This window comes from Bactrocera dorsalis, chromosome 1, assembly GCF_023373825.1.
Source record: "Bactrocera dorsalis isolate Fly_Bdor chromosome 1, ASM2337382v1, whole genome shotgun sequence".
NCBI lineage: Eukaryota > Metazoa > Arthropoda > Insecta > Diptera > Tephritidae > Bactrocera > Bactrocera dorsalis.
Genome location: NC_064303.1, coordinates 87947981 through 87970026, shown reverse-complemented (window position 1 = coordinate 87970026; position 22046 = coordinate 87947981). Strand labels below are relative to the sequence as shown.

At 39.5% G+C, this 22046-nt stretch overlaps 2 protein-coding genes across 2 annotated transcripts in view; both read right to left on the bottom strand.

Annotated features, from left to right (window-relative positions):
* Positions 1–22046, bottom strand: part of LOC105224200 (uncharacterized) — a 305457-nt gene that overhangs the window by 191406 nt on the left and 92005 nt on the right. The window lies entirely within an intron of this gene.
* Positions 15404–21570, bottom strand: LOC105224212 (lipase 3). Its single transcript, XM_049446552.1, has 5 exons — positions 20580–21570; positions 20324–20501; positions 16790–17151; positions 16566–16724; positions 15404–15932 (listed from the first exon to the last, which is right to left on the bottom strand). The coding sequence occupies exons 1-5, from the start codon at positions 20835–20837 to the stop codon at positions 15540–15542; spliced, it is 1350 nt and encodes a 449-aa protein (XP_049302509.1). The 5' UTR covers positions 20838–21570; the 3' UTR covers positions 15404–15539.

Genomic DNA, 22046 nt, shown 5'->3' with positions numbered 1-22046 from the left:
AGGATATGCGCGTATTTAACCGGCAAATGGCTCATGTTGAAAATAAACGTCTAAGCATGGCGTTGGCAACTGCCAGCAGTTCAAAGTATTGTTTTTGTTTTCCGAATTACAGAAGAATCGCTTTCCTTTCACATTTTTTATTTTAACCCTTGCTCCGCTCTTCATTGTTCGGTGTCTTTCAATTATTTTGCTTTGTTTACTTTATGTTCTTATGTTTCTGTGTGTTTTCTGATTATTATTGAGCTTGTTCTTTCGCCTTCAACAGTTGCTTCCTCCTGATTTCCTTGTTGGGTTCCTGCAACGCCTCGCTCACAGCTTGTGGTCCAATTCAATTTTCGACTATTACCGTTGTCTATTGTCCGCATCACACCAATACTTGTCGTACTGTATGGACTGTAGACAGTCGGAGCTGCTTCCGTGACTCATACGCCAGTGCAAAAGTAAGTGGAATTGAGGATTGAATCAATGAGGCGGAGTAGAAATATATTCAACATGCGCCTTTTTGTATTTGTTTCATTATTATTGGTTTTACATGGCTTTAATGGCTTTAAAAAAAGACTTTAAAAATAGACTTCAAGAGACAGATCTGTATGGAATTCGTCGGTTGGAAAATATTATTTGTCGGCTGGTAAACTTCAACAATATTGTACCTTTTACTATTGAACAAAATTATTAACGCCAAGAGGTTTTTTATCAAGATGTACACTTTGCAGAGATCGGCCAAGTCGATCGAGCTTTTTGTTAAAAAAGTTTATGTTGGTTTGCAAATGTGGTCGAACCTTCATCCTGGTTGTAAATATAATTATACATTTACAGATCTACGATCTAGCTTAACATGAATACGAATGATCAACATTGGGAAACTCATCCATTGTCTACACGATGATCTCAACAGAAGTATGTTAAAGAAAACCTGGGTTAAAAACTGCAAAAGGTAGATATGAAGTTCACAAAATTCCTGTTGGCACTCGATAGAAGAGACTGTATGAACATGATGAGAATACTAACTAGTCACTGTCTAGTAGCGACACACGCCCGCAAGATGGGTCTGACGGATTGAGAAGACAGCAGGAAATGTCTAGAGCAGGGCACTTGGGAAACATCATCTCTTGTGTACTTGTCTCGCATTAGCAAGACTATGCCTTAACCATCTGGGACCCCCACGTTATCATACACTGCAGGATGTATCGATAGTCAGGCCACAGAGTCTGTTAAAATTTATGTCAAGCGCAGGCATCCTAAAGGATCACTACTCCTCTTGGACTGAACTGCACTCTATCTGGTATAGAAATGGACCAAAACTGGTCCATGCGTGGTTTATTGGCCTAACAAATTAACCTTACCTAACCTATAACCTAGCTCAAACGGTGACAAGACCATTGACGATACATGGATCCATTGGTAAAAACCAGATATTAAAACAGTGGACTTCACTCAGCGAACCAACGCCACAGAAATCGAGTATTTTCCTATTGGTCGGTAAATTTGATGTTCACCGTTTTCTGGAATTCATAAAGTGTGATCTAAATCGACTATGTGATGAAGTGCAAAACTGTCAGAGGGCTCTACTCGTGCTATGCTCAGTTGACAAAGAAAAAGTCGTCGTTGCCGATACGGCCAAATTGGTATTTTTCTTTCCGAACTTGAATTGACAAATCACTTACTAAATATTGAATTACATGATGAGGTGTTTCCCAATTTAGCCGGCAATGGTAGTAACCATAATGATTTTCAAACTACAACATAAAAAAAATCCTCAATATATTGTAATATGCATTATACCATAACGTGTAGGTAGCCATGGATAGGAATAAAAATTTTAACGAGTATCATTTGCGTAGAAATTATGAAATCATAGGAGCAGGGCAAAGTGAATGTCCTCAAAATGCGACGAACTCAAATTTACATATCAGCAAGGCGAAGAGAAAGAGACAGAGTGGTAGGAGAACGACTATTAGTTAGCCTGCGTTCACACGAGGAATCTTTTTAACGTCTCAACAAGTATTTGTAGGTGTAGGGACACGAGGAAAGACGAAGAGAGAGCGTAATGCATAAAGTGTATGAAATTATAGATATCCAGTCTGGAAAATTTATTCGGATATTGTACCAAGCACAAACAAGCACTTGATTCAGATTGTTTTATTTTTATGTCCGATATCAACTAATCCAATAAAAGTTAACTTCTTCTTCTTCTTTATTGGAGTATATAACGCTTACGCGATTTTAGCCAAGGTAACAATAGCGCCAGAATGGAGATCTTCCTCTGATTTCCCCGGCGGGTAATGCGTCGAATACTTTCAGAGCTGGAGTGTTTTCGTCCATTCGGGCGACTATGACGTAGCCAGTGTAGCTTTTTTTCTTTACTGGCGTAGACACCGCTTACGCGATTATATAGGAGGATGGAGTCATGTGTAGAAGTTCGCGCAAGTTCTCTGATCGCCATTCACTTGGGAGTGGCCAGAAACGATTCTTATACATATGACTCAAGCAGCTCACGACTTCCGGTCTTTGACTAAGTATCCTCTGGGTAACCTAATTGAAGGCGAGCTAAAGTGAGAAGGCGAAACATCCCCTGCATAGGGTTGTGCGCTGGGTTTGGGACCCGCCACGTAAAAAACACCCCCAATGAAAAACCACCAGCTATAATCGCTAGTGTAGCTGCTATCATTTAATTCGCTGAACTATAGTATATCAATGACGTCATATATCTCAAACAGCTCATCGTTCCATCGAATGCGATATTCGCCGTGGCCAACGCGCAAAGGACCATAAATCTTTCGCAGCACCTTTCTCTCGAAACCTCGTAAAGTCGACTCAATCAGTTTGTTGACGGTGGGCTTTAATTTTTCACACAATACCCTAGAACCATATATGCGATGCTTAGAAGACTTATCCCATGGTAGTTGGCGCAGATTGTGTGGTCTGCTGTTTTGTGACTTTGGCAGAGTACACTTAAATTCCAATCGTCCAATGTGTAATGTTTTTCCTCAAGGCCTGAATCGAAGTAGGATTGTCACATAGACTTTAGACTTTACGTCTTAAAAAATGTCCAACGGAGTGATATTACACGATTTGAATTGTCAATCGACCGGCCCTAAACGGAAATTATCTGCTCGCTGAAGTGTTCTCTCAACATGTCCATTGATTGGTGCAATGTGTGGGAAGTGACGCCGTCTTGTTAAAACCGAATGTTGCCGAGATCACGAGCTTCAATTTCAGCCAGCAAATAGTTGGTTACCATGGCGCGATACCGATCGCCATTGACGGTTAGGTGCCCACCTGCATTATTTTTTAAGAAATACGGACGATTTTTCTAATAGCCTACAAGCCACACCAAACCGTTGTTTTTTCTGCTTCGTTGAAATGGCACCTCTTGAATCTCTTCGCTTTCTATTAAATATCTCGACGTAAAATGCCCCTAGTCGTTTCATAGGTCAGTCTAAGTTGTTGTGAACGGCGCCGAATCGACTCTCTACGGTTTACGTATACACTCAGAGCTACGGCTCCTATATTTTCTTCACTGGGTACTGGACGTGGTCTATTCGGACGAATATTATCCAATAAAAAAAAACACGTTCTTTACAGAACATCAATTTTCGAAATAAAGTTGAACGATTTGTATACGTTGTTCACACGTATGTCTTTCCATAATTAAATACCAAACAAACACGACTCATGCGTGATCTGTCAAAAAACGGCTATTAAAAAAGTACCTCTACTTTGATCACTGGTTATATACTTTCTAGCGTCTACGACATTTTCTTTCGGGTGCTACAAAGATCGTGGTATATTTAATATACCCTCTTCAGAGTATAATTAATAAATCAAAAATAATTTTGTTCACCGCGTATATAACGGGTACACCAATTTGAAAAGGTAATATGAAAGAAAAGACGAAAAATTTTCCGACTTAAGTTATCGCTTTTATGCAGCTCGTGTGAACGCAATAAGCGACACCAAAAGATGATTTGCTGATAATTAACGGCGAAAGAGTCTTCATGTGAATGCAGTCTTATGAGTGATGCGGTGGTCAATGGCTTTATGCCAGGGACCGTAACTCTTTTATCAAAAAAATCAAAAAATAAGAGTTATTTTTGATTTTAATTTTTTTTTTATCGATAATAAAAATCAATTCAAAATTTTTTTTTTATTTATTTGTGCCGTATGTATTACAATATGCTGCATCATTCCAATTTTTATATATGAATATATGCGACTTGTCCATTATCAAACGTCCAATAAACTCTTACGTAAATATATTCACGGTAGCAATGCTTTAATTAAAACAGTATTCAGAAGAAGCAAGTAATAGCGTTATATCAAGTTCAGGGGAATAACATTTTGTTCTTATTATGACCGTACACCTTAGTTTTACTTTAAAGCTTAACAGAGATTAAGAAACATATTATGTCACAAATTTTGAATTGATTTTTATTATTGATTTAAAAATATAAAAATCAAAAATAACTTTTATTTTTGATCTAAAAATCAAAATTTAAAAATCATACAATATTTCGCATATAGTTCACCTAAAAATCATGATGGTGTAATCAAAACTTTTCTACGATGTTCCTTTATGTGTGATTTTTTTCATCAAAAATTGTAAAATAACTCTTATTTCCGGTCCCTGCTTTATGCACATGAGCAAGTGTCTTTATTATAATTAATATTAGAACTCTTTGCTTGGACTACGACACAAAGCCTTTAATGTAAGAGATGTAATGTTACTGGAGTTGACAGCACGACACACATAAATAATATTTCTGTTGCTGCTTCCCTTCCTGCCTATCGAACGTAGTTTAAGAATATTGAATTTCATAATTGCAGTTTGTTAGATTTTAGTAATAATTATGACGAGATCGTAGTGCAGCGCTGAAGACTCACCGAGTCAGAGCGGCAGTGGGAAAAGCAACCCTTGAACATTACACCTCGCCTAAGCACCCTTTAATGTCTAATAGCGTTTGCTTTTTTTGCGGTTTTATGTTTTAATAGTGGCGTTTACTTGTTTCCCGGCTTTTGTATTCTCTAAACATTTAATGTTGTTGTTATTGTTTCTATTGTTGTCTACAAGATGTTGCATCAACTCAAAATCTACTCAAATTTTCAATGAAGATACAACAAATAACGGGCTGATGTTGGCTGGTGTAGAGAAGCCAAGCTGGCAACATTTTGAGGTCGAGCAGGCGTCTGGCGAGCAAACAAAAGAGGCGACCACACGAACTTGCGCCATAATAACAACGATAACAAGCGGTAAAATGGTTTTAAGAGCAATTGCGAACAGGAATATTTAGTGGCAATATGTAGTGTAGAATTTCGCCAGCTTAATTACTTTGCATTGTGAACGAAGCCAGAAGGACCCGTTGAAAGGCAACCAACACCAACCAACACCAACTGCGTACTCGTATTCCCAAGATGCAAACGCTGCTGACGGCGCAGAGGACGAACGACAGAAAAACGACAACATGCCACAACTAACCGACGACTCTGCTATGTGACAAACATATGTAAGGAATTTATAAGCGAAGCAGCGCATCCAGCTGGTCTTACAAGATGCTCGTCTCCCCACAGTATTCCGTACGCTTTGTTAGTTTAACACGATTGTGCGTCTTGTATTATTTTCGTAATTGTTGCAAATTGTTGTAGCAATAATGACCAACGTACGTTCAGGCACATACATACATAGCCCAATTATTAAACTATGTGCAACCTTTCACTCTGGTGTCATGTAGTTTTGATTCCCTGCTCTTCACCACCGGCACTTACAGCTCCCAATGTATGCCCCTGCCACTTTACGGAACAGTACCCATATGTTGGTGGAGTTTGAGTGTGTTTTCAACATTAATCGCCGGCATCACTTAAATGCTTCCTGACAGAGACCTTTTACTCGTGGGCCTAAGTGCTGTGCTATAATAACAATTGTTTAATATTAGTTTGCTGGTGACAAAACAAGAAGATGTCAGCCACTAATAGCATACATACTCCCACTTTGGTTGGGTGAATTCCCAAAATGACAGAAAGCATGTTTCTGAAATCAACCATATGCTGTTCCTCATATCAGATTTGAATTGGAGTCTGCTCACAAAAAAAAAATAAACAGGAAATAAAAGTTAAGGTAACATGTTATGCGTGGGGTTCAATTACTAGGAATGTACGTGTAGGTAGCTGTTCCCATCCACATATGATACAATTTTCTATTATTATTCTAAATTCTGCCTTGTTTGACCCTTTAACTGTGCGATTTTGTCCGAATTCACAATGGCTCTCCCCAAACACCCCAAGAGAAACATTATCTGATGTTATCTCCATGCTTGAACCGTTGGTAGCCCACCTCCCGCTAAGCTCAGCTATCCAGTAGTGGAACATTTGAGGAGAGCGGAGCACCGATCCGCTCCCATTTTACTGATAACGGGGTTATGGTGCCTTTTCTGGCCAGCTCGTCAGTTTTACAATAACCTATGATTCTGCTGTGACCTGGCATCCATACAAGTCTTATAACAAAACTAGTCGATACCACTGACAACGAGGTAAAGTAATCCTTGATAAACCTTAAACGCACGGTAAGTGAAATGAAGACAAATAGTGCCGCCCTCCTAACTGAGTGGAGAGTATCTTCTTTAAAGCAGCTTCCGGAGTAAATCTACCGCTACCTTAATGGAAGCAAACTCGGCTTTAAAAACAGTCCATAGTCAAATCAAATTTCCAAGTATGAAACTGAAGTTGATAGAGAGTTCTTGACAATATACCCCTCCATCAATCTTTACTCAAGCTTTGACCGTTTGGTTTTTGGTTATGAGATTACGAAATTAAGAACTAACAATAGATATTTTATGCAAAGATTTCAGCCATATATAGGTAAAAACGGGATAAAACTTGATACACCAGAGTTTCGGTTAGGTTTGGTGACACTTTCGATCGAATAACGTATGTTTTAACTCCGATTTTAGAGATAGTTGCCTAAAATTTGTCCAACGTTTTTTCTCCTAAAGAAGTTTGAAGAAAATTTTGAAATCAGACCACTATAGCTGACATACCAAGAGACCGATCAGAATCAAGTTCTTGTAAGATAACTTGAAACTGGAAGGGTATAAAGCTTCGGTGCTCCCTTGTCTATTTTTTATATCGTTGTCGTCGTTTTTTAGATTTTTAGGTGAAGTACCCGCACTAAAATGTATAACATCGAATAGAGATGTTCCTTCAGTCTCTTTAAGGTATAGAAACAACTTTGTTGTGAATCATGGAAATGTGAGACTATCACACAAGGAATGTTTTGTGCCGGTGGGCTACTGTACTTCATTAATTGAAATAATTCTGCTACAAACATATGCAAAGCACACTATACCGCACACCATACCACACACTACATATACATCCATACACACATTCATATGTATGTTGCAAGCAACTTTATACGCAACAAAGAAATTCCGACAAAACTCGAAACAATTCGGCACGCAAAATTACAAAGTATCTAAACTTAAGAAATACGTAAAGACGAAGCAGCTCTTACTAGACACATACACAAGATAGAACTTTAAGAAATAATTGCAATTAGTTTAAGCCGAAGTTTACACAGAGTGCGAAGAATTTTATACTCAAAAGTATTATATTTACATACATACATATAATAAATGTATAGAAATAACTAAGTACTTTCTAATGAAATACCACAAAATAAAACTCACTGGAGTAAACGTTTTGATTTTAAGAATAAGAATAAGAAATTTAAAGGTCAGTGATTCATCAAAGTTTTACTGCAGGTTTTATTAGGGGCGCTCCTTGGTATGTACTCGTATTTCAACATAATAAAAAAATGTTACAACTGGACTTTACAATCCCGCGATTTTTTTAATTTTATAATTGCCGTTATTTTTAAGTGATTCTGAAACTAAGTTAGCAGTTTCGAAAACGTTACCCCATTTTTCATATTGATGTACTCTCAACAAAAAGTAAGGTGAATTTTTCTTTTAGAACTACCGAACACCAGGAAGGCAGATTGAGGTTGGTAGGACTGTCTTTAACATTTGCCAAGCGTCCGCTTGTTAAAAGGTTTAATTATCTCCAAGTTACCCGTGTTACAACCAAAAGTAAATGTTTCCTTTTCCATCACGTTTGATTTTGTTGATCTAAAAACTTGTACCAAATTTTGGTTGCGGAACGAATATTCTTGTAGTAAGATGAGTTAAAGACGAACCGCGCCCTGGACGACCATCGACATCTAACGACGAGGAGCACGTTCAAAAAATCATAGACTTGGTGCTTGGAAATAGTCGATTGACAATTAGAGACCTCGCAGATAGTGTTGGAATATCATTTAAATAAGTGGAAACCATTTTTAAGTATGTTTTGTGTCTCCAATATCGCGCCAAACATTATCTTCCGCGTCTCGGGCTTACCTGCGTAGACAACCGACTTCACATAACCCCACAAAAAATATTCAAGAGCTGTTCAATCGCACTATTTCGGAGGACACGCCATAGGTCTACAACGCGATATAATGCGCTCACATAAAAGTTTCTACAATAAAATGATTGTTTTGTTGACCGTTTTGTTGGAACCGAAAGTCGTCCACATCAAAATCCTCCAGATCAGACACGGAAGAGCCGTTAATCAAGACTCCATAGCGTACACCATTGTCTGTAACATTACGGCCGGCTTTATTATTAAAGAAAGATGGACCTATGAGCAAAAAGTGACTTTTAAGGATATAAAAACGTTTCACCAATGACTAGTGGATTATCATCACTCCAAATGCAACAATTTTGTTTATGAACACACCTATTTAACCAACAGTAAACTTCATCGCTGAAAAACATTTTTTTGTAACAATCAGGTTCGGTGGTCATCACAATTTGGGCCAATTCAGCGAACCTGCGATGAATTTGGTAACTGCTTGACTCCAATTGGAATAGTTAGATATTGAAAGTTCGCAAACCAAGAACCTTTCGTGAAGCCTTCCGTAAAGTGTTTGGGCCCAACTCCAAATGATGTGTGCGATGACGGATGGATTCATTTGGGTCTTCTTCGTTACTCTGTTCCACAGCAGCAAAATCGTCTTCGGTGCGCACTGTAATAATGCGAATACGCATCATCCACTTGGATAAACGTGGTGCGAAACCGATATATGTTTGCATGAATTATTCACTTTGCGGATCGATTATGATGACAGAATATTGGAGGCGAACCTAACCACTATCTTGATGATAAATTTTCCCGATTTGCAACGTTTTTGCGGAATAAGTCCGCTTATTATAAAATGACAAACCAAACTGACTATAAATCAAGTAATAGCTGTCAAAAAAACTAACTCCGAGAAAAATGGCGTTTCATTGAAAACCATACCTCTTTGATTTGTGCGAAATATGTTTCGTGAAACTATTTTTCAGTGGCAACTCTGATCATAAGTGATCGAAATCTGATCATAAATTTTTTGAGCCCCTTGAAACGATTGTAATGATCTTTGCTTCCGCGAAGCCTAGTTATCTAGTAGTAGAACACAAGAGGATACGGAAGCACCGACCCGCTCCCATTCTGTCGATAAAGGTTCTAGGATGCATTTCCTTGCAAGCTCATCAGCTTTGCAATTTCCTCCGATTCCGATATACCCTGGCACCCTGGCACCCATAGACACAAAGACACTGGATGCTATAGATAGGATGTTAGGCACTCCTCTATTAACGCTGAACACACTGTTAGTGAGTTCAAGGCTAGTATCGCCGCTCTGCAGTCCGAGTGAACGGTCACATCTGTGAAGGAGGCTGTACTCCCGAGCAGTAGATCTACTGCTACCTTATTGGCTGCGACTTCGGCATGGAAAATACTATGTACAAGATGGCATTAAGTGCCATGGTTGGAATAGACTTTAGTGCACCATACATGCTGATGAGCGCTACCCATTGAACGCTCTCGAGTTTCTTTGCAAGTGTGGACTTTTCTAGAGCCCTCCACCACATACAAATAGAACATAATTGGCTTGACTATCGTGTTTTAGAGCCAGTTTCTTACTTTCGGTGACAGACTCCACCTTTTGCTAATGGCTCCTCGATATCGACACTTAAATCTGGAAAAATTTCTTTTAAACAGTTTGGCTCTAAGGTACTTTAATGTTGCGTATTAGCCAAATTTAGCTCTTCCTACTACTTTAATTCGTCGTAGTCAAGCTTAAATGCATCGCTCTGGTTTTAAGTACTGGGCACTCTGTTGCACGCAACACGTTCTTACTTAGAGAACAGGAGCACGCACGAATTACTTGCAAAGCGCAATCCGATTAAAAATGTGTGGGAGTGCAAATTCAGCTTATTGGGACAGCGCCTGAGGGCGTGAAGATCCCAAAGAGGGCTAAAGACAAGCTCCAAAACATGTAACATGTACACACAAGAGCCCAAATGAATGAGTGTACACACATGTGCGTGCGTATGTGTGAGTGTATGAGCAGTCGCCTTGAGGGACACTGTCACTCAATGGCAATTGGAACATGCCACTTGCCACACGTCGCATATGCGGTAGCCCAAAGTACCGCATGTATGCCAGTGTGTGTTCAGTGTGAGACCGTTATCCTATGTGTTTGTGTCAAAGCACACAATGATCTGCGCCTAAAACCACACCAAGCTTTTGTTTGTCCGGCACAAGAAATGCAACCGAGGCAGCGCATTACGGCACTCTCCGTGCGCGTGTGTGTTGCTCGTGCAGCGAAACATGTTAAAATCTTATATGGTAGTCAATATTTGGAAATCGAAGCGAACGCTGATTTTTCACACACCCTATTTTCTGCGCTTAGGTTAACTAGTATTCTTTTTTCGGCTCCACCACTCTGCAGTTAAACTCTTTGTTGCCGCGCATTGAGAGTTTATTTGCTGTAGCCGCGCTGCCACTGCACATATTAGCATATCCTCTTATCACGTCAGCTCCCATCACAAGCTGTCAGTTCGGTAAATGTGCCGGCGCAGATGTTGGCAGGCGGGTTTGTGTATTTATGTGCGCTTGTTTGCTTAAGGCGTCTCTTTGCTGCACTGCACGCAACTGCTGCCCCTCAATGGAAACCACAAATGTCGAACATGTTGCACTGTTTTGTTTCGTTTTATATGGAAATTGCCGAAATTTGCCAAAGCCTGGGTGCATGTGTTTTGAGACACACACACACTCACATGCATATGTATTGGGTATTTACGATAGCACATACCCACTCTAGATTGGTTACTCTTGCATGCACTTGAGCACATATGGTTAGGTGGTACTCACATGCTATAATATTCAGACTGAATGAAAAGCTACTAGAGTGCTGGCTTTTGTTTCAGACGAGATATGGTACTTAATGGTAGTCAAAAATTCAGAAATATTGGCTAATACCTTGCCTGCAAGCTATGGCACTTTCAAGCGCTTTCAACAACGTTTTGCCGATATCCATTCAGCAGTCTGCCGATTGGTCTCAGGGGGTAGTGATTCTTATTGTCTTCAAGTAGGCCTTTGATTAGACCTCCTAGCTTGTAATTTATTTCGACATATTTTTGATCGAAGATACAAACAGGCAACCATAGTCGTGTGTAAGGACTTTTAATAAGCCAACTCGTAAGGACTCGCTGCACTGCGGTCTACACCAACAGTGTCAGTTAATGCCATTCTACACATACACCCGTGAATATTGATTGCAGTTGTATTTCTGCGAAGGCCGCTCTCAGGCTTAGAGAAGCTGGGTATATGAAGCGGAAAACTTAGATCACTTTGTTACAGAGGCTACTCCTGAGGGCTCAAATGCCAACACATACCTTGTTGGGCAGAAGAAGTCGATGGAGTAGAGGAGCGTTGAGTTTTTTCCACGGAGTGATCGAAGCTAAGAGGGAAGGTTGGAGAGAACGGCTGCTGTAAGAATTTTAGTTTTAGGCTACCAGACTAATGCAGTGTTTTTCAAGCAGACGGTAGCAGTAAACTTGCTGATCCGAAGTGCAACTTCTTTTATGGATTTGAGCTTTCACTACGACAGCGGATATTAGCGTTGAGCTCACAGTTAGTGAAGGAGTATTCGTCCTCAATAGAAATAGCATCGAGCTTCTTCATGATCCGACTAGTTTGGGTGGTTATCATAGCGGAATCGCTGGAAATTGCAAAGCCGATGAGCTAGCAAGAATACACACCGCTCACATCGAAGTGTGAATGGATTGGATCTCCGTTGTCATCTTTCGTCCTAGAACCTTACCTATTGACCTCGCATTTGCTTAGCAGGCGTTGGTCGAAGATCAGCTACTGAGCAAAACTCTTCTGGCCTAGAGCAGAACGTAGGAGATTTACTAAACTACTGCTCTAAGCAAAGTTCATCTTGCCGCCATCGTAAGAGTTCTTACTGGACATTGTTCAATAGCCATTCATGCTCTAAAGCTACAAATCCAGTCGGGCTCAATGTCAAAGTTGTATAGAAGAAAGTGTGATAGAAATGTACAGCCACTTTCTACACCATTGTTCAGCTCTTGCAAAACTGAGGCTGAAATATCGATAAGTGCAATCCCTGTTATGAACGACCATTTAATCTAATCTTACCTAAGATATAGAAATATGTATATAAGGCATTTTAGATTACAAACATGCACATACCCATACGCTTTATTTGGGTGCGAAGTCACACCAAAGGAGGATGGAGAGCGCAGAAGCCTGCGACACACCAGCGGAACATACAACATTTACACAGATGGATTCAAAATGGCCAATTGAATCAAAGCCAGAATCAATTGCTTTGCCCTCAAGCTTCCAGATTATTGCAGTATCTTCCAGGCGGAAGTATTTGCAGTTGGAAAAGAGGCCGAGATAGCTAACAACGCAGGAAATACAATAGGAGGATATATGCCGCTAGCCAGGCAGCAATTAAGACCATAATCTCACATCGCATTACATCAGAAATGGCCTTAGAAGCAAGAAATCAGTATAAGTAGCGGCTGTCGCATACTTGTATACTGGGTTCTAGGCCACAAAGGAGTTCCGGGAAACTGATGAGATTGCCCAAAGTGCCATCCATCTAGCTACCGAACAAGTACAGGAAATACGGAAGTCACTAAAAATGTTATACAACGAAAATTCCGAAAGATCATATGTAGGAGACCTTTAACATGAGAAAGACGTTGAAACACCCCCCATGCCTTTGGGAAGCACTATCTAGAACTCGACTTAAGTATCTAGAGGCTTCGAAGATCAAAGTATCACAATTTGGACATCCAGACGCTCTTAAAGTTTGCAAAAAACGTTGACGTCTTTATGACGAATTCTTCGTCTCAAACGCAACTGAGCCTACTTCTGGCATTACTAAGGATCAGTAGGTCCAAGTATGGCATGATATCCGTCCTGTGTAATCTAACCTAACTTATTGCTCATCCGAAGCTATAAATATTTGCCATCCTTTGCCATCTAGTGATTCCTCATTGAGTTTCGCATCTAAAAACTTGTTTGGTCTAGTGCAATGTCCTCAGCACTTTCCTAGAAAGGAAAGGATTTCTTTAAAATTTTCATATCACTAAAACTGAGGGACCGATTCAGGTATATACAGACAGACGCGGCTAAATCAACACAACTCGTCAACGTGACCATTTATATGAGTATTCCTACCTTATAGAGTCTCTCACATGTCCTTTTGGTTGTTAAAGAAATCTAAATATATCATTTATTTACTTTGCCACGGTAAACAGGGTATAAAAGGGAACGTAAGGACTCAGTAGAAAGCTCTGTTTCTAACATACTTGGCTTAATTTAGTTTGAAAAAGTTAGATATCGCAATAAATATGGCTATTCGAAGATATATTTACAATCTTAATGTAATCCTACAAATTAAAAATTTTCAATAGCATTTTGAAATAAAGTCTGTACAACACTATACTTAACAAGAATTTTTATACGGTTATGGATTTAAATTTGTTAGAATTGATTGTTATTTTTATACAATATTTAATGAAGAAATATTTAATATTAACTTTTAACAAGTATGTTACCTCTACTGATTAGTAGTAATTGAAACACCGAAAAGATGATAGACAAGATGATGCAAAAACAATAGGAACCTTTCAAACAAACCAATAATAATTAGTGGAGGTTCTGAAAAATATTTGCCAGAATAAGTCAACCTTATCTTAATATTTTTATTAAAATAATAGAACATTTCGAATAATATGCTATCAAAAATATCTTTGAAACAGGTCATCTATTATGCAAGTTATATAGAATTTTTAATTCAAACAGAGAGTTTTGCAAGAAAGAAGGATCACTTCTGTTATAAGCAATAGTCAGTAAAACCCTTCTATACTTCCCAAAATATCTAAATCTTCTTTGGGTTTTTTCGTTATGTTCAAACCATTTGGTACACTCAATGAAACCACTTATTTATTTCCGTTGTGCTCTTTTGCAGATATCGAATCACGTTTTGGTACCTGATGGATTCCAAAATTCTTATGTCAGGTTTGTAATAGAGCTGGACACTCACAGAAAATTTTCCGTTTCCTTATACTTTTCGAATTTGTAGCTAACGTTTTATGTTTTCCAAATGGTCAATGCCCCGTTATGATGGTTGTATATTCTTTCCGGGACCTACCAACCTTTAATTTAATAAGTCTTTTAAGTTTTTGTCCTGCAATATTTTGCCAAACTTATGGCTATTCGCTGTAAAAGTGGAATTGACCTGTCAATGAGCTTAAAGCTTTTCTACATTTGTTGTCGACGTTAGAACTAACTTTCTGAATCCTCTCGTAGTTATTCAGTAGAATGGAAAATGCTAGCTGAGTTTGATAGATGGAGGGAGAGGGAAGAAAGGGATAGAGAGAGAGGAGAGAGAAAGAGAAAGAAAGCGATATTAAAATCCTCGAAGTATATCTCCACCCCTACTCGCAAACCACCGTCCGTATAGATGGAGAACACTTAATTCTGGTTTTACACTATAGCTTGGTCCCAAAAAACCATGTAAAAAATACCTTAATCATTCCCTAAATTTGTGCATTTCATATATTGTGCTGTCCATTAAACTTGTTTGTATTCACAAAGAGAGAATTCGTCAAAATTTATGACATGAACGTATTTCGCAAAAATTGAATCTGACAAATAAAATTTTACACAAAAAAGCTTTGAATCATGCAAAATGGATTAAAATCGTGTACAAATTAAAGACTGTCTTATATCTAGACCGTGTAAAAACAGAATTAGGTGTGTTATAATCCTCCCTTTCTAAAACTCTTCTCTTTTTACGTCTAGAGGATATTCTCATCTGGAAATATCAATATCCCACCTTCCGAGTATGTAGTCTGATTATTTAAATTTGTTTTGCGCAGGTTCAAGATATGGATTCTGCATATAATACATAGCATTCTTATGTACCAAGAGGATCTGACAAATACAAATTCCTTGATAATAAATTTATTAATATTTAAAAAATTAACAAACATCTTATTTTATACCATACACTAACTATAATACCTGTATAGAAGATATTCTATACTTAACGTATAACTTTAGGTACAAGCAACCACTCAATTCCGCTTGAGTTCACAGTTTTCTACAACGTTAATTTGTAATAATGCATTTTACAGTTCTCCACGTTCAACTAAGCTCATTAGTCGCAAGACACGATCATAAAGCAGCTCCCGTGCATCGACACCCCAAACAAAGTCCAAATGATTGAAGTTTGGGTAGCTTACCAAAAATTTGCCGACTACATTCGGCAGCTGAAGATGCAAGTGTTCTACATCGAGTGGCGTGGCCAGCCAATCATTTTGGGAATAATGAAGCGCCACCTTGTTGCCGACATTCGCAAAGTTATATTCCGGTGGTGTCACACTGTTGTATATCCAGTAATTTCGTATCCAACCATGATCGAATTGACGGAAGTGTCCCGACTGTTTTAATTGACCGTAGTGTTGCATTTGCTTGGTAGAAGCGCCAGCAGGCGAGTGACCGAGGACGACTGGCAGCATTGTCTAGGCAAAAAAAAAAAATAAAAGAAAATGTATATATAATGCAAACTGTATCTCATAAAGTACAATGTAGAGAGTTTATCCGGAAAGTAATAGGACTGATTTCGGTGGATTCGGTAGATGGCGTTTCTAGCTAACGAACGATTTTGATATCAAAGACATCGTCAATCGGGTCCGACAAGATATCGCAGCCGGTTGGAAGTTGCACCACGACAATGCCGCCATTCTTGTGAACAGCTACCTAACCAAGGCCGGCATCCCAACGCTTCACAGCCCGGCCCTGAAGGCCGATGAAAGGCAAGAATTTTGAAATCACAGAGGGGATACGAGCAGCATGTACCTCGGTTCTCAAGACTATTCCGGAGAATGCTTTTCGTGAGGCCCGCAATTCTTGGAAATCGTGCTGGCAGCGCTGCATCGACACAGAAGTAGCCTATTTTGAAACTTTTTAAAGAATTGTAACGATTGGTTCAATTAATTTCTTTAAACTGGCTCAGTCCTATTACTTTCCGGACAAACCCTGTATACCAAACTTCTATACTTGATCGGACTTGCCACATATTGCGTGAACTTAAGCTTGAACCCATTTTTATTTAGAACTAAAGTCAATTTACAAATCATTTTGCGCGCGCTTACCTCATTGGCCTGTGCTTTATCGAAACCAACAATCAAAAATAACACATCGGTACAAATCTCCAACGTCCAATTGTCCTCATCGCAGATCAACTGACTGAACATTGTCTTGAACTCGTTATCAGGCAGAAACTCATGCGCGCCAATCAGCTTTAAGAGCACCTGAAGGAATAATAAAAGACCAATTTTTTTAATATGTTCCATAAATATAATTTAATGCTACGCACACTGAGGGGATCCTGGAAGAAGGCCAAAAACTGCACCACCGGACTCTTGCTATGCTTAATATAAGCTACTGGGGCCAATGCTTGCATCAAAATGATTTTCTCACTGTACTCAGGATGTTCACTGCACATTATCCAAAAGGTCATGGTGCCCTGTGAGTGACCTATATAATGTAATTGATCATGTTCCGTTTGTTCCAAAACGTAATCAATGCTTGCGGGCAGATCATATTTGCCCATTTCATGAAATGTGTAATCCCAGAATTTAGCATGCTTCGTGCTGTACTTGGTGTGATTGCGTGAGTACGTATTGCCCCTAACATTTGGCATCCATACATCGTAGCCGGAATCGTAGAGTAGATATGCTGTAGGGTATTAAGCGTATAGTATATTTGAGTAATGATTATGAGTTCAATATTTCGAAGCACCAAATATATCATAAAAGCTCTCAGCCTAATATTTTGAAAGTGTTTTAGCAAATACTTGAACTCGCATCTTATAAATAATAAATTTTCTCACTCTTAATGTAATTCAAGATTTGAAGGCGTACAATACTAATATTTCTACCCTGAACAGAGTATATCAGGTTTTTCACGAAGTTTTAAACACCCAGAAGGATACGTCGGAGAGCCTATAAAATGTATGCAAATGTTCTGGTCATATGAAAGCATATGTGACGATTGGAACCTCGCCAATTTTAAAGCCGCCTTCGACAGCACGAAGAGGAACTACCTCTATGCCGCCATATCTGAACTTGTTATCCCCGTAAAGCTAATGCGGCTGTGTAAGCTGATGTCGAACAACATCAAAAGCTAAATCAGGATCGGGAACGGGAACGACCTCTCCAAACCCTTTGACAAGGAGACTCCCTATCGTGACTTCTCAACCTATAACTGGAGAAAATAATACGAATTTCAGAGCTAAATAGAGAAGCTACAGTCTTCTATAAGAGTGTACAGCAGCTGGCGTATGCCGGTGATATCGATATCATAGACTTCAACACCCGCACCGTTAGTTCTGCTTTCTCCAGACTGGATAGGGAAGCAAAGCAATTGGGTCTGATGGTGAACGAGGGCAAGACGAAATAACAAACACTAAACAAACAGTCATCGCACTGGCGGCTAGGCTCACACGTCACTGTTGACAGTCATAACTTTGAAATCGTAGATAATTACGTCGATCTTAGATCCAGCATAAACACCATCGATGACATCAGTCTTGATGAAAGGTGCTACTTTAGATTGAGTAGGCAATTGAAAAGTAAAGTCCACTCCCGACGAACAAACACCAAACCCTACAAGTCCCTCATTATTCCCGTCCTGCTAAATTTTAGAAATAATCTTGTTCTAATTACAGTTCATTACCTAGATGATGGATGGCTATTGCCCTTCTACTAGTTCAACACAATATTTTGCCAACTCCTCAAGGTATGTTCCCGGCTTTGGTTCTTGCGAGAGTATAAAGTGTCGGTTACGCCCGAACTATACTCATCCTTACTTTTTTCTTGTTTTATTTGTAAACTATATTATTCGTATTACTTTGTTTTCTTCTAATTTTCTCGGCCCTTTCGTTTATTGTGAAATGTTATCAAAAGAGGAGTTCAATTGAAATAAATCTTAATACAGTGCTTGCCTCGATGTGAGTTCCATTTGATAAACAATACACAGTAGGGTTTCTTTAACTTAATGCTCTCTTTTTTGTTGCGCCAGTTGCTGACCAAATACTGACAATAATATTAACACAGATTGCCCTAGATTTGATAAATATGTATGTTTAAGTGTATTCAAGACTTTAAATTATGCGGTCAATTCAAAAAATAATAGTTTTGAGAAGAGCTGCTGAAATGAACTTGGTAGTAATGATCTGAATGCGTGAGAGAAAGTAAAACAATGGGACATTAGTCAGCAGATGAGATACGTTAGCTGCTGTCCCATTATTTATTTGACCTCAAGTATTGCTTAGTTCGCATTACGGAATCTTTTGTTATTTAATGAATTCCAAGTACTTGACCCAAAATACACAAGTTGGAACCCACTCATGAGAAGAAAACAGACTGCTTACCTCGCAACGTTGCAATCGACCGCAACACGGGCGGGATGGGATAGATACCGAGAGTTGAAAAGGGAAGCGAGATGCATTTGCAGACAAAAAGGAGAGAAATGCGTAAGTATGAAGGGCTTGACACGCTGGCCGACAAAGGTAATGCTCGAAAATTTTACGAAAAAAGCAGCGAATAATTGAAGGTTTCAGACCGGAGCATACTTTTGTAGAAGCCAAGGAGGTCATCTAGTAACCGATGTCTAGAATATACTAAACCAATAGAGGGAACACTTCTCCAGCCTGCTAAAAGGGAGTGAAAGGCGAACCCGATTCCCCATTCCATTACGATGGAGCTGACATTCCATTGCCCGACCATGAAGAAGTTCGAATAGAAATTACCCGTCTGAAGAACAACAAAGTGGCTGGGGCCGATGGATTGCTGGCCGGTCTATTCAAACACGGCGGCGAAGAACTAATAAGGAAAATGCATCAGCTTCTTTGTAAAATATGGTCGGACGAAAGCATGCCCAACGATTGGAATTTAAGTGTGCTCTGCCCAATCCACAAAATGGAAGACCCCACATTCTGCGCCAACTACCGTGGGATTAGTCTCCTAAACATCGCATATAAGGTTCTATCGAGGGTGTTGTTTGAAAGAGTAAAGCCCACCGTCAACAAACACATTGGACCTCATCAGTGTGGCTTTAGACCTGGCAAATCTACAAACGACCTAATATTAACCATGTGTCCAATCTTGGAAAAGACCCGTGAAAAGAGAATCTACACACCCCACCTTTCCGTCGATTTAAAAGCTGCTTTGGACATCACGAAAAGGAGCTGTCCTTATGCCGCGATATCTGAATTTGGTATCCCAGCAAAAGTAACCAAAAGCTCCATCAATTATCGAGCAGGTACTACAATCTTCTATAAAAGTGTACAGCTGCTGGCGTACGCCGATGATATTGATATAATCAGCCTCAGCACCCGCGGCGTTTAGTTCTGCTTTTTCCAGACTGGATAAGGAAGCAAAACGAATGGGTCTGGTAGTGAACGAGGGCAAGACGAAATATCTCCTGTCATCAAACAAACAGTCGTCGCACTCGCGACTCGTGCTCTCACGCCATTGTTGACAGTTATAACTTCGAAGATGTAATTTCCTCTACTTTGGAACCAGCCGTGACCTCAACAACAATGTCAGCCTCGAAATCCAATGCAGAATAACTTTTGCCGACAGGTGCTACTTCGGACTGAGCAGGCAATTGAGCAGTAAAGTCCTCTCTCGACGAACATAGACCAAACTCTACAAGTTTTTCATACAATAACTTGAGTTTGATCGTTGAATTTGAGCAGTTTCTTTGGGAGGCCAAGTGATTAAAATTTCGATAACGAAAAGTTCTGAGAAATTAACTTGCAAACATATTATTGCACTTTCTCTCACTTGTCTGGTGTTTATTTCACCCGTCATTACCGTCATTACTCACTATTATTATCACTTACCAAGTCCCTTATCGGGTCCCATCATAACCCATGTCGCCGACGAGTCTAATAAACCGTGCATCAGCAAAATTGGCGTAGCGTCTGCGCGAGCAATTCGATGAAGCTCCAATATGTAACCGTCATCGGTGATCACGTGATGGATTTCCGCAGGGTACCCATATTTCTTTATTAATTCCGGCTAAACGCAGAACAAATATTGATTGAAGCTTTTTATAATATTACACAATAATCACTGAGTTATGCTACAACTTTTTACCGTTTTCAGATGTGCATCCTCTGGAACGTTTGTATTCGCACCCGTACCACGTTTCAAAATATCCACTATGTTAAAAGGATTCTCAGTGACCACACCAACCGATCCAACCGCTTCAACGAACGAGCGCCCGAGCTGCGGCAGATTGAACAACGAGATATCACCAAAACTCAACGACCAAGTACTCGCCTCCTGGGCTTTGCTATCCAAGCAGACACCGAGTAGCGCGAATATGAGTACAAAACTTTTGAAGCGTGACATGTTGTTGTCGAACGCGTGGCGGGCAACTTAAAACTGAACGCTGCGACGACAAGATTCGAGCTGGAAGTCTGTTTGTTGGTTGTGAGGTTTTTGTTTTTGTCTTTTCTTTTATCAGTATGCAAGCTATTTAAGTGTGATTGTTGACGAACAAAAAGGGGCTCGCCTCGCCACTTGTTGTTGTATGTATATTTGATGCTACGGCACGCGAGTTTTTGGAAATCACTTTTCGACGCTTCACTTTTCTTAAGGCAATTTCGAGCGCACAATATACAAATTGTTTTTCACAACTCGGTTGTTTCACGATTAAACATTGACTGCGATTACCGTTTGGTCCCACACAGCGTGACACTGACCAACATTATACGGATTGATACGAAGCGTTTGTTGTTGCTTTTCGCTTTTATTTTTCTTATTTGAAAATACGCGCTGCTGATAAACGAAAGTGTTGGTCAATGGAAGCGACGCTTATCAGCGTATGACGGATGACGCGTGACGCACAAAGGCGAGTGTCCGCACTACGATAGTTCCAAACCGTACCATTAATCAAGCGGACGATGCTCTGTAAGCAAATAAATTGGTCTCTCAATCTATTTTTATTTCACTTTGCGTTCGCTTTTTTTCCAAATCAAGCTCTCGAGTCGGAAATCTCAAACGCGGCATTAATGAAAGCACAACTTAATCGTAAACATTCGTTCTTTACGGTCACCAATTGCCGACTGTTTTGTTGTGCGCGAATGCTGATTGCGCCCAGCCGCCAACTACTTACGCTTTGCTGAAGATTCGCTTGCTCTCACGATCACTCAACTGTATGTACTTACATATGTTGTTTTGCAATATGTTGTTGGCAACATTTCGCACTAAACTGCTTTTTATAGTATTTTTACGAATTTATTCCAATTATTATTGCATTAAAATGTTTGGTTTTTCTCAATACTCCGAACAAATAAAGCGAAATTCTTAATTCATTTCATCTGAGTGCGGTTTCTCAAAGTTCATTTCCACTACTTACATATTTAGTTTCACTTTTTGTGCGTTTCTCTCTCGTAATTGCAAAGCATCTTTGAACGTCTGTTACCGCGTACCTTTGATTACACTCAGCGGAAGTCACGAAATTTACATATAGCTACTTTAATTTCAAGTCCGACTTTTGAGAATTGTAATAGGGGTGTACGGAAGTATATAAATAACTGCTGCTTGAGAAAACTTGCC